At 42.4% G+C, this 17444-nt stretch overlaps 1 protein-coding gene across 1 annotated transcript; it reads left to right on the top strand.

The window, feature by feature from the left end:
- The first annotated feature begins 1660 nt into the window (after positions 1 to 1660).
- Positions 1661 to 14711, top strand: sdcbp2 (syndecan binding protein (syntenin) 2). The gene is made up of 9 exons (XM_029664396.2): positions 1661 to 1828; positions 6003 to 6054; positions 6582 to 6675; positions 8691 to 8791; positions 10526 to 10690; positions 12067 to 12242; positions 13390 to 13561; positions 13657 to 13748; positions 13863 to 14711. The coding sequence occupies exons 2-9, from the start codon at positions 6004 to 6006 to the stop codon at positions 13915 to 13917; spliced, it is 906 nt and encodes a 301-aa protein (XP_029520256.1). The 5' UTR covers positions 1661 to 1828; position 6003; the 3' UTR covers positions 13918 to 14711.
- Positions 14712 to 17444: the final 2733 nt, after the last annotated feature.

Here is a 17444-nt window from a genome sequence, read left to right as displayed (position 1 = left end):
ATTATTCAGAAAGCACTTTTTCAGATGCTGGCCATCATTGTTCTTGATGTTACAGCTTTCTAGGATGTGTGGCACAAATGGTCCTCCTATGTATTGTCTATTTGTGTGCCGAGTTACATACGCAGGCAAAACCAATGATGAAATAAAAAAAATGTGCCGTTGCAACAGTGATCTCTAAGCTGCTTTGGGAAAAACTATATATATATATTTCCCCCTTTAGGTCTCTGTGATGTCAATGGTAGGGCATAGAGGGATATTGGGTATCTGGTTGTCAGGAAAAGTGGGACATTGGTGGTAGACTATACTGTTGCGCTGATATATGGGTATGCATACATTTTATTTATCCTGAGTCAATTAATGGATTATCTGGCGTCAAGGATAACACAATTTTAAAGTATCAGTGTTGAATTAGTCTGCATTGTCTCTCTATAGCAAAATAAACAAGCAGTGGCATTGGCTTCAATGTCCAGAGTTGAGTTTGAGGGGAATAAAATATACAGGTAACTTCCAAAATAAAGGAAACACTTGAGTAAATGAGGGAAACAAAGTATATTGAAAGTTATTAATGAAGCAATTAACGTCCCATCATGCTTAGGGTCTTGTATAAAAATGCCTAAAAGTGAGTGCGTGCACAGATCTTAACCCAATTGAACATTTCTGGTATATTCTGGAGCAGTGCCTAAAACAGTGTTTATGGAAAACAAAACACCAAATTGTGGAAGAATGGTGTTATAGACAGACTGGTGTCTCGTGGTGGCCCAATGCTCTATTATGGCACTTTATGTTGGGGTTTCCTTTATTTTGTCAGTTACCTGTATAAACTATCAGTCATAGCAAGCCTATGGCTACACAGGCAGCCCAATTCTGATCTTTTGCCCAATTACTGGCAACATTTCTGATCTGATTGGTCAAAAGACCCATTCTTGGCAAAATAGAGGAGTGGCATCATTTTCCCACTGTGCACTACTCAGTTGTCATACTACTTGAGTGAAATTAAAGATGCCTTAATATAAAATGACTAAAGTGAAAGTCATCCAGTAAAAGTAGGCTATCTGGTTTTAAATGTACTTAAGTACAGTGGTGGAAAAAGTACTCAATTGGCATACTTGAGTAAAAGTCAATGCTATACATGAAATTCCTTAAATTAAGAAAACCACAAGGCACAATGTTCTAGTTTTTTAAAACTTTATGGACAGCCATATTGCTGTCCTGCCTAAGCGTTCAGAATGTAACGTACTTTTGGGTGTCAGGGAAAAGGCACGGGTGTAAAAAGTATATATATTCTTTAGTAATATAGTGGATTAAAAGTTAATGTTGTCAAAAATCTAAATAGTAAAGTAAAGTACAGATACTACCACTTACTACTTAAGTAGTACTTCAATGTATTTTTGCTTAGCTAGTTACTTTACACCACTGATTTCTAGCCTATGCTCATATTTTTCACCCATTTATAGTTCCTGTCTGAGCTAACGAAATGCACATATTCTGTCTATAACCACCCCAGATTTCTCAATTTCAACATGCTGTACTTGCAAAGATATTCATCGTACATTCATTATGTTGCTAACTATTGCGTCGAGTAAGTAATAATCTTGTGACAAAATCAACAGCAGCTGCTAGGCGGTCATTGGTTTACGTCACAAGTGATTGATTTGCGTTTGTCGACCAGGAAATGAGCGGTGAGGTGACTCAGAATATCACTCTATCGCTCAGGAATATCACTTCTCAGCAGCAGTGGTGTCGTCCAAAGTACGCAGCAGAAAAGGAGAAGTGTATTGGAACTATATTCGGAGATTTTTCTAATATATTGACAACCAAAACGTTTAAGGTGAGTTTACATATTTCTAACCACATCTGTCGTTAGCTAGCGTATCTAATTTAGCTAGCTAATGTAATTGCAATCGAATTTAAATCATGAATAAGGGATAATATAGCGAGCTACCTATCTAACTTTACCTGTTATCGAAGCAAGGTTGTGATTGGTATAGCCAAGTTAGTGTTCACCAGCGATGTGTTAGCCAAGATTAGATGAACAAAGAATGTTGTCTTGATACGTTGATTTGGTTAGCTAACTGTCAAACCTAGCTAGTTACTACTAGTTACTGTTTAGCCACAACTTTGTTTTTTTTAGCTGATTAAGTCTTATAGTTTAGCTAGCATATAACAGTTAGTTAACTAACTAACCACGTTTGCTATCTAGCCAGCTAATATATGTGCCGTCTATATGGTGTCAAATTGTTAGTCATATTAAGTAATGCTATTAAAGTTAGCCTAGCCAGTGAAGTAGCTAACTAGCTAGCTAACAAACTAGAAAGCTAACTAGCTAGTTAACGATAACTGTCGATGTTTACAACTGTTCAACTCAATGTTTCAAACCCCCTACTCGTGATATTATCTGATTTCTTGACACATTCTGGAGAATGTAAAATGTCACACTAGAGATGTGTGTAGAGCTGTAACCTAGCTCCAGAGCCATATTAACGTTAAGAGAGTTGGGACAACTTTTAGAATGTTGAATATTGTTCATATTCTAGACATTCGGTTCCATAACATTGTTTAAATATCCCCCATGTAATGTTAATGGGGAGCTAACATGGCTGCCATAAAATGTTCATGTATCATCCAGAAACCGCATTGGCCCAACTCTAAATACATATCCATATATTACAGGGATCTAACTAGAGCTAGCTGTAACCAGGCTTAGGAAAATGTGGTTAATAATAGGTTCAAGTTTGGCACAATGTCTACCTTCTGTTTTAGAATAATGTCAGTCACCCTCTAGACACTGAAACAGGTTTATTGATATGTTTATGCTATGGTGCAGTAGGGCTTTGAAGGAGAAGACTTGGTATATACTGGTTGAAAAAGAGGGTGAGTGCTGCCATAGTGGTGCACTGGACATAACAGTTCAAACATAAGTTATAACAGACCTTGTGATCATTGTCATAGTTTTCCTCCTCCCCCACCATCCCTGCTCTCTCTAGCCATGATTACCACAGCTCCCTTTCTCAACCATGTCAATAGACCAGAATACGTTGCCAAGGGGATACCATTCCTCATGTATCTTGCCAATTCGTTCAGGCTCAAGGAAGTGCTGAAATGTACCCTTCTGTTTGTTGCTGCTGCTGGACATATCGGGGTAGTGGCTAGACCAAAAGCCAGTTTACAAAAATCGATGTTGGTATTTCCTGCAGAGTGACGGAAGTTGCATCACTCAGGATATTTTTTTGTCAGAAACACATTGTTCTTCTGTCCCTATTTGAGTCTCAAAGTTAGTCTATTCTTGTTAAGGAATTCCACCCACATCAGTCCTTAAAAAAACCTTGTAGATCCTAGTTGAGGATGAAAATGTTATTTTCCAAGCTTACCTGGGAATAACCCAGGCCATGTTTCTGAATGGGTGAAGGCGATAGAAGGAACAGTTGAGATGAAAACCTGGAAAGTGCCTTGGTGCTCAATGACATAATGGAGTGTTTGTCTCCCTGGTCTGTGAATGGGATGCGTAGTGTAGTCTGGGCCTGAGCAGGAAGTTTCTCAGTAATGTAATTGTGGTCGGCATGTTTAGATTGGCTCTGGGATTGTGCTGAATGTTCACATTGTTGTGCTTATTTTTATCCGTATTACTGTAGTAGTGTCAACTAGTTAGTAGGGTTATGTCTTTTCACAATTGTGTTTTTTTTGTATAATGGTCTTTTAGCGGAACAAGGATTTGGTTGTATTCATTTGGCAGTGTTATGCATGTAGGAGTAAGTGTTATTTGCATCAATGTTGTGGGATATGATTTATACATGTGTAGGAGTGTTTTTTTCCTTCTAAGTAAGCTGTGTGTTGTATCGTTTTTTTTCTCCATTTAGTCGTGGTCATGGTAAGTGTATCATTGCCTACCTCTAAGTTCCCATTTCCTGTTCCTAGCATATAGCAGATCTTGTGAACTTTTCACTGTCAGTAATAGAGAAGTGACAAAGGAACAGCACTTTTTGGACTTTTCCTTTCTCAACCATATTCTAATGAATAAGTTGTTCAATGTATGCATACACCAACACCTTCATCAGAAAAGCACAATAGTAAATCAATCAATCAAATTGATTTATAAAGCCCTTTTTACATCAGGTGATGTCACAAAGTGCTGTACAGAAACCCAGCCTAAAACCCCAAACAGCAAGCAATGCAGGTGTAGAAGCACGGTGGCTAGGAAAAACTCCCAAGAAAGGCTGGAACCTAGGAATAAACCTAGAGCGGAACCAGGCTATGAGGGGTGGCCAGTCCTCTTCTGGCTGTGCCGGGTGGAGATTATAACAGAACATGGCCAAGATGTTCAAATGTTCTTAATGACCAGCAGGGTCAAATAATAATCAGTGGTTGTAGAAGGTGCAACAGGTCAGCACCTCAGGAGTAAATGTCAGTTGGCTTTTCATAGCCGATCATTCAAAGTTTCTCTACCGCTCCTCTTGTCTATAGAGAATTGAAAACAGCCGGTCTGGGACAAGGTAGCACGTCCAGTGAACAGGTCAGGGTTCCATAGCCGCAGACAGAACCGTTGAAACTGGAGCTGCAGCACGACCAGGTGGACTTGGGAAAGCAAGGAGTCATCAGGCCAGGTAGTCCTGAGGCATGGTCCTAGGGCTCAGGTCCTCAGAGAGAGCAAGATAATACTTTAATTCACACAGGACACCGGATAAGACAGGAGAAATCCTCCAGATATGACAGGCTGACCCTAGCCACCCGACACAAACTATTGCAGCATAAATACTGGAGGCTGAGACAGGATGGGTCGGGAGACACTGGTTCGAATCCAGGCTGTATCACATCAGGCCGTGATTGGGAGTCCCATAGGGCATCGCACAATTGGCCCAGTGTTAAGCCTTTGTCCTTAAAGGCAAGGTGTGTTGCGTTGCATGATGATTAGTCATTCATAAGTGACAGGGCTCGCACTCTTGGGCATGGTATCTACTTTAAACTCAGGGTTTGTTGAGTTTCTGCTATGCCCTGTGCTACAGCTGATCTCTATTTACTCTGTATACTGAAAGTGTGTACTCAGTCATGATGTCATTCCCTCTTTCTCTGAGTTTCATGTCCCACCTTTTCCTTTCTTTCTAACGAGTGTAATATAAGTGAGCTCTTAGTTGCTCATTACCTCTGGCTGTACCACTTCTAGTAAAAGGGAATTTGCACTGTCATCCTGTTTCCCTCGCTATTCAATTAGGCCTAGATCCATTAGTTTTGCTCTGTCTTCCTCAGCCATGTGATGGTAGTTTTCCATGATAATTTCTGTGGTATTTGTTTTCCAGCTTTGAGAGCGCAAGTACTTTGTCTTTATTCACTCTCAGTATGTTGCATCCCAGACCACACATCAGGCCTTTCACATACCAAGCAGATACCACAACAAGCTTCTTCATATTTTTCAGTGTTTGCTAATAGGTTTCAGTTGACCTTTCTTGGTTTTAGTACAGTTGCTATCAACTTTTTTTTATGCCCGTCAATGTTTATTTCTTGATAGTAGATGACCAGAGATCAAACGCGGCTCATTGAGATATTTTGGCAGTGTGCTCGTTCAGTGGGGACAAGGCAGATAGCAGGCTGAGGCTTGCATAACATGTTTTCTAACCAACGAAGTGCCTGAGGGATGGCTGTGTGTGAACGATGACACATTCTGCCTGCTGTGTATGTTTTGACTGTTAGCTTTAGCCTTAGCTTATAGGCTACAGTCAGGCTGGGCTAGTTCTAGAACTAACCATTTAGAAACTGTGGATAATAAGGCTTTCTCTGACTTGTTTGTTTGGTCTTGTAGGCGGTGAGGTTTCTGACCACCCATCTACTCCTTAGCCTACATCACATCTTTCTGTTGCCATTAGCTACCTTTCGCTCTCTTTTTCATCTCACAATAATGAAAGATTCTCATCAAAGGTTAGCAGTTGATGGGTGAGCTCCCATTTGTATTGATGCAGTTTTTACTCCTCACATGCCAACACTTAAACATTTTATTTTGTTTTTTTCCCACACAGAATGTCGCTGTATCCATCTCTCGAGGATCTTAAGGTGGACAAGGTCATGAAGGTAAGGCAAACCAAGTATCAGACAGAATATTCAACCATTTTGAAGTAGCCTACTCTGAGCTCCTCTCGGCTGATCAAGTTCTCTTCCTGATAACAATGAAGCTAGCGGGAGGCTAAAACCAAAATAAACATTTAAATGAAATCGGCCTTGCTCTTTGTTAAAAAGAGAGGAAGACAAATTGGAGTAGTACTCTGAAGCTTACGCCAAGGTGTTCTAGGGTCCATTACACTCTCTAGTGACGTTTTGTCTTCCAAATAAATGTTCTAATGGATATACGTCCAGCTGCATATTAATGTAAGGTGGGACAACGTTATTACCTTTCCTGTTTTTTCACTTCCAAGAAGAATGAAGTGGCTGTTCTTACAAAGATTTGTACTTATTTGCATTTGCTAGCTTAATGGTGTTGTTTGTGTGTGTGTGTGTGTGGATGGATGGATAGCCGGGGGAGAAGTCCTCTTATACTGTACGAGTTGTATTGAGTTTCAGTATGACAACTTAATACACTGCTCTACTGTCTTTCTCCCTAGGCCCAAGCCCAATTTGCCCATACCACTGCTACCCCAGCCATCGCTGAGGGGACCTACCAGCCGCAGGCTGCTGGCCTGGGGATGCCATCAACAAGTAGGTCTCTGGCTCTGTGAGGCCTGTAATCACACGTTGAAGATCACATACCATATTTTATAGATTCCCTGTTTGTTGCCTTCCTGCAGACCAGGACCCATATGCACAAAGCATCTCAGAGTAGGAGTGCTTATTTAGCATCTGTTTTGTCTTTTAAATCATAATAAGAGCGGGACCTGATCCTAGATCAGCACTCTGAGATGCTTTGTGAACACGGGCCCTGATCTCTCACTTTCTCCCTACTCTTTTGTCACTTGCTTTCCCCCTCCATCTTTGTCTCTGGTGGTGGTCTTCCCTGAATCAGTCTATTCTTAGAGCAGGCAGGCATTTGCCCTCTATCGTGTTTTGTGGTATTGAGGGGAAATAGATAAATGCATAGAGAGAGGATGGGAGTGAGATGGGGTCTTGGGCCTACCAGGGGAGTGAATGTAATTTCCCTCAGCTCCTACTCCGTGGCTCTCACTCCTCTCAGCCTCAGGGCCTTTGAGTGAGGGTGAAATGGGCAGGGAGACCGCAGTGAGTACTCCCTCAATGCACAAGTCCGAATGGGGGAGGATGATGCAGGAGTACAAGATAAAAGGAAAGTAGAAGATGGACAGGGGGCCCAGGGGGAGGAAAATGTGTTTTTTCTGCTCTTTTTCACTTGTTCTCCTCTTTCACTCTTGCTCTCTCTTGCCGGTTCTCTCTCAGGATGGGATGTCCTCTGGGCTTTTGTTTTCTTCCAGTGGAGCTAGTTTAGGGTTGCCATGGAGAAGGCTGGCCGAGCAGCAGGGCTGAGGAGGGGGGAGGGGTGTTTTTTTCTCAGGCCTGAAGGGGACAGACTGGGAAGGAGGTGAAGGAAATGGCCCTGGCATCATCACTGGACTACAGCCCAAACACAGCTCCCACTCCTGCTCCCTCTTCATAGGAAGAGGTTGTAATGATGCGTGTAGGCGGTGGTTGGGTGAATCGCTGTCTGCAAATCCTTCTCACACACAGCATCTGTGGTCTGTGTGGGTGGTTTCTGTGTTCCTTTGCTTGAACCAAAAATGGTGCCCTATAGCCAGTATGACTTTTATGCTTGTCTACTGTTTGACTGTCTCTGTCTTATCATATCAGTCTAAACAGGATGCACCTGAGCTTAAATTCGAGTTTCATAGCAAACCCTCTGAATACAAATGTATTTTTGTGTTTTATTTGAAATACATTTGCTAAAATGTATGTAAGCCCTTATCCACATAGGCTGACCATGTCTTTGCATCTGTGTACAATTTGTATGCATGTGCTTTTCCTTTCCACCCTTCCCGCTGTGCTCTGGGTGTGGGTTTGACATAGCACAGGTCTCCTGTTCACTGGACAGGTGCAATACTCTGAGGGCAAGAGCCAAAACATGTTGGTTTTACTTAATAAATTAGATATACTTCTATTGTCCTCCAAGAGTTGCTGAATCTCCTCTCTACTTCAGTTTTCTCCTCAATTCATGCACCTTGTTTGGAGAGAGAGAGAGGTTGCGGCAGTGCGGGCACTCCAGCCCAGCCTGCTCCTGCCAGAAAAGTGGAACAGGGAAACAGCCTTTTCTTTCAGAGCCATGAAGAGGGAGTCCTGTCAGGAAATGAGAGCTGTGCTAAAGCACAGCAGCCAGGTTATTAGTAGCATTCCTCCAGAGCAGCTCAAGACTAACCCTGCTTTAGTGGTCAGTGTGACTGAATACAACTCATCACAATGTAGGAGTGTTCAATGCCTCTTATTGCTCATTATGTAAATATTGTAACACATACTGACTGAAGAGACATACAGAAAATGCTTTTTTGTCAGTATTGTGTTCTGATTGGTTGACTTCTGAATATCGCATGTTTATTTTAAGGGGGTAGTCGATGCAAAATGTATATTGAGTCAAATTCCCCTGACCTTGAATTGTCTGAAGGCCCATAGGGACAAAATCCACATTAATCCATTGATTACTTTTGCCACAGCCAGGAGTCATAATTATCATCGTCCAAATGCTTTATTGTATTCATGTGTTTTTCCTCTTCTAGCCCTGTACCCTAACCTGGAGGATCTGGGAGAGTACATGGGCCTGAGCCTCAACAGTGATGAGGTGCAGAGGAACATGGCCCTGGTGCCCATGGCAGACAATGTAAGTATTGTGGGTAGTTTTAATCCACCAAGCACTACGAGAGAGAGAGCCCACCTCTTGTTGGTGTATGTCAGATGATGCGTTTTTGTGAAGGATGTCAGTGGTGATCTCGGTCAGAAGTATTTTCTCCTCATTGGCTGAGTGAGGGATAAGAGGAGTTGTCTGTGGATGCCTGAATATTATGTAAAGTCTATCTGATGCTTAGATGTCAGACAGAGGACCCCAGTTCCATCAGGCCAGCTCACACAACACATCCTGTTCGTCTCTAGTGAAGACACCGCCTCACAGAATAGGTTGCATTCAAAAGGGTATTCGGAAGTGCAGCTAGTAAATTCAGCGGATGTAGTTAGTAAATGCAAACCACAAGGCTTCAACAAGAGATGTATGGTACTAAACCCCCCCCTGGTACATATTTTGTCAAGAGTTGTACAAGAATGAGACGTGTAGCCTAGTTTTTTGAGGGGGAGGCAGGAGGGACATTGGTTTTGAAGGTGCTATGAGACTGAGTCATAGAAGACTCTTTAGAAACCAGAGTGCTGTGTAGCACTGTGTTCCAAGAGCACCACTGACTCACTCGGCAGCAGCCTGGAGTGTGAGTGGGTGAGGCCTCTGCTGCTCCTCAGTGTGTAGGCCAGTGTGTGTGGGTGAGCTCTCATAATGCCCAGTATTATGTCCACTCACATTTAGCTATCTTATTCACTTTAGAACACCAAAAAGAAGATTCAAGAAAATGCCAAATAAACAATGCAGATTTAGTCTTCTAACATATATATGAGTGAGAGAACAAGAAGTAATGTCAAAAGCAGATCTTTATTAAGTTATAGGTGGTTTAATCCTCCTGGCTTAGCAAGTGGAAGTTTTCCAGGTGATGCTGGGAATTGAATCTACACTGAACAAAAATATCAAGGCAACATGTAAAGTGTTTGTCCTATGTTTCATGAGCTGAATAAAATAGCCCCAAAATGTACTATATGCACACCAAGCTTATTTTTCTCAAATGTTGGTAATTAGCATTTCTCCTTTGCCAAGATAATCCATCCACCACAGGTGTGGCATATCAACAAGCAGATTAAAATGCATGATCATTACACAGGTGCACCTTGTGCTGGGGACAATAAAAGGCCACTAAAATGTATTTTTTTCTTCACACAACACAATGCTACAGATGTCTCAAGTTTTGAGGGAGAGTGCAATTGGCATGCTGACTGCAGGAATGTCCACCAGAGCTGTTGACAGAGAATTTCATGTTAATTTCTCTACCAACGTCGTTTTAGAGAATTTGGCACTATGTCCAACCGGCCTCAGACCACAACTGCAGACCACGTGTATGGCATTGCGTGGCCGAGCGGTTTGTTGATGTCAACGTTGTGAACAGAATTCCCCATGGTGGCGGTGACTGTTTTTCTGATCAACTCCCCTACCTTGTTTTTTTAAGGTATCTGTGATCAAGAGATGCATATCTGTATTCCCAGTCATGTAAAATCCATAAATTAGGGCCTAATTAATTGATTTAAATTGACAGATTTTGTTATATGAACTCTAACTCAGTAAAATCCTGTAAATTGTTGGGTTGTGTTTTTATATTTTTGTTCAGTATACCTCCTCCCATGGACATTCCATTCCATCTCCAACTGCTTATTAATGTAGCATTCAATTCCACCCCTGCCATCTCTCTTCCAATCTCTGAATTCTCTCTCAATTTTATCTGCCTGTCTCTTCCCCCTCCCTCTACAGCAGGTGGCAGTGCCCTCAGGCATGGGCATCGGTGGCATGGTGAGTCCTGTGACTGGGTCAGACGTGGGGATCAGGAGAGCAGAGATCCGACCCGGCCTGCGTGAGATCATCCTCTGTAAGGACCAGGATAAGAAGGTCGGCCTGAGGCTGAGGGCCATCGACAATGTGAGTCATCATGATAGCCTTACCACCAGACTAAAGCTTGGGGTTATCTATCCTCAGGCCAGTCTATATCTGGGCCACAGGCACTTGTTCTAAATCTGCCTAAGAAACTTAAATCCCCCCTAAAGCAATCGCTGAATATTTATTAAATAAACAGTCAAGCCTATATAAATGTACAGTGCATTTGGAAAGTATTCAGACCCCTTGATTTTGTTACGTTACAGCCTTATTCTAAAATGGATTAAATGGTTTTCTTCCCTCATCAATCTACACACAATACCCCATAATGACAAAGCAAAAAACATAATTATTATTATTTTTTGTTGAAAATATCACATTTACATAAGTATTCACACCCTTCACTCAGTACTTTGTTGGAGTAGCTTTGGTAGTGATTACAACCTCAAGTCTTCTTGGGTATGACGCTACAAGCTTGGCACACCTATATTTGGGGAGTTTCTCCCAAAGAGTTCAATCTTGGTTTCATCAGACCAGAAAGTCTTTGTTTGTCATGGTCTGAGAGTCCTTTAGGTGCCTTTTGGCCAACTCCAAGCGGGCTGTCATGTTCCTTTTACCTAGGAGTGGCTTCTGTCTGGCCACTCTACCATAAAGGCCTGATTGGTGGAGTGCTGCAGATGGTTGTCCTTCTGGAAGGTTCTCTCATCTCCACAGAGGAGCTTTGTCAGAGTGACCATCGGTTTCTTGGTCACCTCCCTGACCACGGCCCTTCTCGCCCGATTGCTCAGGTTGACCGGGCGGCCAGCTCTAGGAAGAGTCTTGGCGGTTCCAAACTTCTTCCATTTAAGAATGATGAAGGCCACTGTGTTCTTGGGGACCTTCAATGCTGCAGAATTATTTTTGTACCCTTCCTCAGATTTTTCTCGACACAATTCCGTGGACCTCATGGCTTGGTTTTGTCAACTGTGGGACCTTATATAGACAGGTGTGGCTTTCCAAATAATTTCCAAACAATTTAATTTACCACAGGTGGACTCCAATTAAGTTGTAGAAACATCTCAAGAATGATCAATGGAAACAGGATGCACCTGAGCTCAAATTCGAGTTTCATAGCAAATGGTCTGAATACAAATGTATTTTTGTGTTTTATTTTAAATACATTTGCTAAAATGTCTAAACCGTTTTTCGCTTTGTCAGGATGGGATATTGTGTGCAGATTGAGGGAAATGTTTTATTTAATCAATTATAGATTAAGGCTGTAACGTAACAAAATGTGAATAAAGGGAAGGGGTCTGAATTCTTTACGAATGCACTGTATCTAATTTCCACTGCAGACCTAAGAGGAATCTGTTATTCCAACAGGGGAGACTATGTAGTGTGTTAACTTCAGTGGAACATGTTGTATTTCCTCTCCTCCTCAGGGAGTGTTTATCCAGTTGGTTCAAGCCAACTCCCCGGCTGCCCTGGGGGGTCTGCGCTTCGGGGACCAGGTCCTCCAGATCAACGGGCAGAACTGTGCTGGCTGGAGCCTGGACAAGGCCCACAAAGTCCTGAAGGCCGCGGCCGAGACCCGCATCGAGCTCATCGTCCGGGACAGGTAAGGAGATGAAGCAGCACGTGTTGCACTTAGATGTAGACGGAGGGAAAGTGTCAGTAACATGCATGTCATTCTCTCCTGGCTCAAAGTTGAGAGATTGACTGCATCACTATTGGTCTTTGTGCGAGGTGTTGATGTGTTGAAGGTACCAAACTGTCTGTTCAATCAGTTGGCACACAGTTTGGACACCCATCGGAACAGCACAAGACATGCAACCAGAGGTGTCTTCACAGTCCCCAGGTCTGTATTAACTACATGGAACTCTGCCACCCCAATCTAGCAATAAAACCAGTTTTAAAAGAACACCTTACTGTACAAAGGGGACTGTGAAGAGACCCATATGTTGTATTATAATTTGCACTGTACTATGTATTAGACCTAGATTGTGTGTTTGTACTGATATGCAGGCTATGTGTGATGTTTTAAATGTATGTATTTCAGTCCTTGACTAATGATGTTCTGCACGATGTCATGTGGACCCCAGGAAGAGTAGCTGATGCTTTTGCAGCGGCTAATGGGAATCCTAATGAATACCAAATGAATGACAACCAACATTTTAATCAAATGTATTTTATAAAGCCCTTTTTACATCAGCAGTTGTCACAAAGTGCTTTACAAATACCTGGTCTGAACACCGAAACAGCTGAAGCAGAAGCACAATGGCTGGGAACAACTCCCTAGAAAGCAGGAATCTAGGAAGACCTCCAGAGAGGAACCAGTGTAGTCCAGTTTGATCAGTTTCCTGGATTATGTCATGGGGTTTTGGTGTTTATCAGTATGTCTGGCCATTAGGGGGAATAGTGTAAAATGTCCTTAGATGCTCTGTGCTGTGAAAATCTGACACTGTAGCTCTGGCTCCTCCTGCTGGACATATCACCACACTTGATGTACATTTTTGCTGTTAGGCTAATTTCTATCATCTTTTGAGAAACTGCATTCTGATCAAAGGACATGGTTAAAAAAAAAAAAAGGCCAAAAGTCTAAAGCAGGAAAATAAAAGAATTGTCCTTGATAGAAAAGCAGCTTTAGGCCACTACCAACCCTAACCCATTTGAGAGATTTTAGGAGAAAGTGGACTGCGCTACTACTAAGTGCCCTTCTTGAGCATTGAGTACCTAATTTGTCTTTGTTTGTGGTCTGACTTCAGGCCGTTCCAGCGTACTGTCACCATGCACAAAGACAGCTCGGGTCACGTTGGGTTCATCTTCAAGTCGGGCAACATCACTTCGCTGGTCAAGGATGGTTCGGCCGCTCGCAATGGCCTTCTGACCGACCACTACATCTGTGAGATCAATGGCCAGAATGTTATCGGCCTCAAGGTGAGTTTTGACTTGTAACTGTTGACGGAGACTTCTCCATAACGATGAATGTGTTAAAATTGTCTAATGTATGCTAATACTCTGTTCATGTGCAGGACGCTCAGATCAAGGACATCCTGACCACCTCCCCTACAGCTATGACCATCACCATCATGCCCAAGTTCATCTACGAACACATGATCAAGAGGTAACCGGTCAGGAGCTGAGTGTCTAAGGAATAGCATTACACTGTTTCCTCAGATCAGTAACGCTGGTAAAATACTTAGCCATTTAGATTAATAGAATGTGTTTTTGTTTTTAGAATGTCCAGCGGTCTCCTGCGATCAGCCATGGACCACTCTGTGCCAGAGGTGTGAGGACCAGAACGTGACCACGTTCTCCTGCAGGATGGTTCCCATTGGGCCCCTAAACGTCCAATGGGGTTCTTTCTCTTTCGAAAAAACCTCTTGTATCACAATCACCTTCATCGTAACAATAGTTATTCAATGTAGTTTCTTTTATACTTCATCCCTCTGTCTATATTTACATTTCATCTTTTTATATGATCATTCTTGTAGTCAAGTATTACATTATGTATGTGGCATTGCATTGAGTACACATTTATTTTAAAGACATGAACATTACCACGAGTCCAGAGCTTCCTCAAATATAGCATGGAAATGGATCATTGGCTCGTGAACTTTCACCCTTTGTGTCAAAATGCTGTAAAAGCCAATGACCCCCATGGTTGTTGATCGTTCCCCTATGCAGCTGGGGTGTTACGCTGGGCGGATCCACTAAGTGCACTTTCCACTTCCTGTTAGAGGTAGTCTTTCCTCTAACCATTTCAGTGTTTTCTTATTGTTCAAGTGGAGTCAAAATAAACTAGGAAGTATGTCAACAAGTATGGAGAAGTTAACTCTGGGAATTGATTTGTTTGATGCACAAAGTAATCAACAAATAAAACATATCTAGGGTTCAATCATGTTTAGTGCATATATTCTGTGATTGATGTGCACAGCGTTTCTCTGAATGTTCCTTTGCTGTTCGTTTGGTTGCTTTCTTTTCGTAATCCTTGATAAATCATACAGCCATCATTCTGAATGCTAGAATCTAAAAGTTTATATACAAAATAACTGTAAAACAAATAAATAATCCTTCTGTTCATTCATTCTGCTGTCCACTCAGTATGTGCTCTCCCTTTACTCAGAGTATATGTCCCTTTTATTTAACTAGGCAAGTCAGTTAGGAACAAATTCTTATTTACAATGACGGCCTAGTGGGTTAACTGCCTGTTCAGGGGCAGAACAACAGATTTGTACCTTGTCAGCTCAGGGGTTTGAACTTGCAACCTTCCGGTTACTAGTCCAACACTAACCACTAGGCTACCCTGCTGCCACATATCAACCTATTTACTCTAGTTTAGAACACCCATCTTCTGCCTTGTACAATTTTAGGTGATTTAATCCCTTTAAATTTGCCTTTGGACTACTAATAACCAGCCATAGTGTTTAGGTAATCTTGACAGTATTGCTCTAAAGTATGGATGGACTCGGGCCACATTCCTTCATATCGGGTTTCATACCTTCAACAGGTGAGGTTATCCTTTTAAAGGCTGCCAGAACACAATAGTGGAAATGCCCATGAGACTCGAACCTAAACTCATTTTACAACAACTTGGTTAAATTCCTTTTCCACAGTGATTTTAAATGACTTCCATTTAGTGAAAACATTTGAAAGTACTTTGTGGATAACTGAACAGAAACACAAGTGTCAGTTTTACATCATGCGGTTTAATATGGGGCCTTTTGGTTTTGCTTTATACAGTATGGTGGGAGTGAAAATGCATCTGTACTCATGAACTGTGATGTCTGCACTGTACACACTATTGCCATTAAGATAATTGATCTATAGCTATTAATAATGATGGCTACTTGATCCCCATACAAGGCATTTAGGAGGGAAAATGTCCTTCAGGTAAAGATATGTCTCATAACCATCTTTGATATAGATCCCTTTACATCCAACAAATAATCTGACAATTAGACATATGATACTGCACATTCAATACAATACCCTCAAAGAGAAAACGTCATGATTTCCACCAAGATTGTGTGAGTTTCTCTGGGATATACAGTACAATCTCACATTAATGCACATGTACTGTCACTGACACAACCTACCTCAGAGCAACAATACAGTGCTCTGAATTGGACTGAATGTATAAAAAACAGAATGAGGTACTAAGATATCTTCCATTCACATTGTAAAATAAAGATGAGTGACATGGCTGTAGGATACAGTAACAACCCTGTTAAAACACTGCTTTCCAAACAAAACACTCTAGACTACCTCTATCAATGTCAACATTAAGTGCTATACACACTGCTCAAAAAAAAATAAAGGGAACACTTAAACACAATGTAACTCCAAGTCAATCACACTTCTGTGAAATCAAATTGTCCACTTAGGAAGTGGAATAGACAACAGGTGGAAATTATAGGCAATTAGCAAGACACCCCCAATAAAGGAGTGGTTCTGCAGGTGATAACCACAGACCACTTCTCGGTTCCTATGCTTCCTGGCTGATGTTTTGGTCACTTTTGAATGATGGCGGTGCTTTCACTCTAGTGGTAGCATGAGACCGAGTCTACAACCCACACAAGTGGCTCAGGTAGTGCAGCTAATCCAGGATGGCACATCAATGCGAGCTGTGGCAAGAAGGTTTTCTGTGTCTGTCAGCGTAGTGTCCAGAGCATGGAGGCGCTACCAGGAGACTGGCCAGTACATCAGGAGATGTGGAGGAGGCCGTAGGAGGGCAACAACCCAGCAGCAGGACCGCTACCTCCGCCTTTGTGCAAGGAGGAGCACTGCCAGAGCCCTGCAAAATTACCTCCAGCAGGCCACAAATGTGCATGTGTCTGCTCAAACGGTCAGAAACAGAATCCATGAGGGTGGTATGAGGGCCCGACGTCCACAGGTGGGGGTTGTGCTTACAGCCCAACACCGTGCAGGACGTTTGGCATTTGCCAGAGAACACCTAGATTGGCAAATTCGCCACTGGCGCCCTGTGCTCTTCACAGATGAAAGCAGGTTTACACTGAACACATGTGACAGACGTGACAGTCTGGAGACGCCGTGGAGAACGTTCTGCTGCCTGCAACATCCTCCAGCATGACCGGTTTGGCGGTGGGTCAGTCATGGTGTGGGTTGGCATTTCTTTGGGGGGGCCGCACAGCCCTCCATGTGCTCGCCAGAGGTAGCCTGACTGCCATTAGGTACCGAGATGAGATCCTCAGACCCCTTGTGAGACCATATGCTGGTGTGGTTGGTCCTGGGTTCCTCCTAATGCAAGACAATGCTAGACCTCATGTGGCTGGAGTGTGACAGCAGTTCCTGCAAGAGGAAGACATTGATGCTATGGACTGGCCCGCCCGTTCCCCAGACCTGAATCCAATTGAGCACATCATGTCTCGCTCCATCCTCCATGCACCACAGACTGTCCAGGAGTTGGCGGATGCTTTAGTCCAGGTCTGGGAGGAGATCCCTCAGGAGACCATCCGCCACCTCATCAGGAGCATGCCCTGAGGCCACCTACACTACTGAGCCTCATTTTGACTTGTTTTAAGGACATTCCATCAAAGTTGGATCAGCCTGTAGTGTGGTTTTCCACTTTAATGTTGAGTGTGACTCCAAATCCAGACCTCCATGGGTTGATAAATTTGATTTCCATTGATAATTGTGTGATTTTGTTGTCAGCACATTCAACTATGTAAAGAAAAAAGTATTTAATAAGAATATTTCATTAATTCAGATCTAGGATGTGTTATTTTAGTGTTCCCTTTATTTTTTTGAGCAGAATATATATATATATATATATATATATATATAGCTAGCAATGACC

Source organism: Oncorhynchus nerka, linkage group LG7 (assembly GCF_034236695.1).
Source record: "Oncorhynchus nerka isolate Pitt River linkage group LG7, Oner_Uvic_2.0, whole genome shotgun sequence".
NCBI classification, from domain to species: domain Eukaryota; kingdom Metazoa; phylum Chordata; class Actinopteri; order Salmoniformes; family Salmonidae; genus Oncorhynchus; species Oncorhynchus nerka.
This window is presented reverse-complemented; position numbering and strand designations above follow the sequence as displayed.

Excerpts from the sequence above, each read along its gene's own strand:
- sdcbp2 (XM_029664396.2), top strand. The coding sequence starts at position 6,004 with ATGTCGCTGTATCCATCTCTCGAGGATCTTAAGGTGGACAAGGTCATG. Across the intron at positions 13,562-13,656 it reads AGAATGTTATCGGCCTCAAG|GACGCTCAGATCAAGGACAT; the intron begins GTGAGTTTTGAC and ends GTTCATGTGCAG. Across the intron at positions 13,749-13,862 it reads TACGAACACATGATCAAGAG|AATGTCCAGCGGTCTCCTGC; the intron begins GTAACCGGTCAG and ends TTTTGTTTTTAG.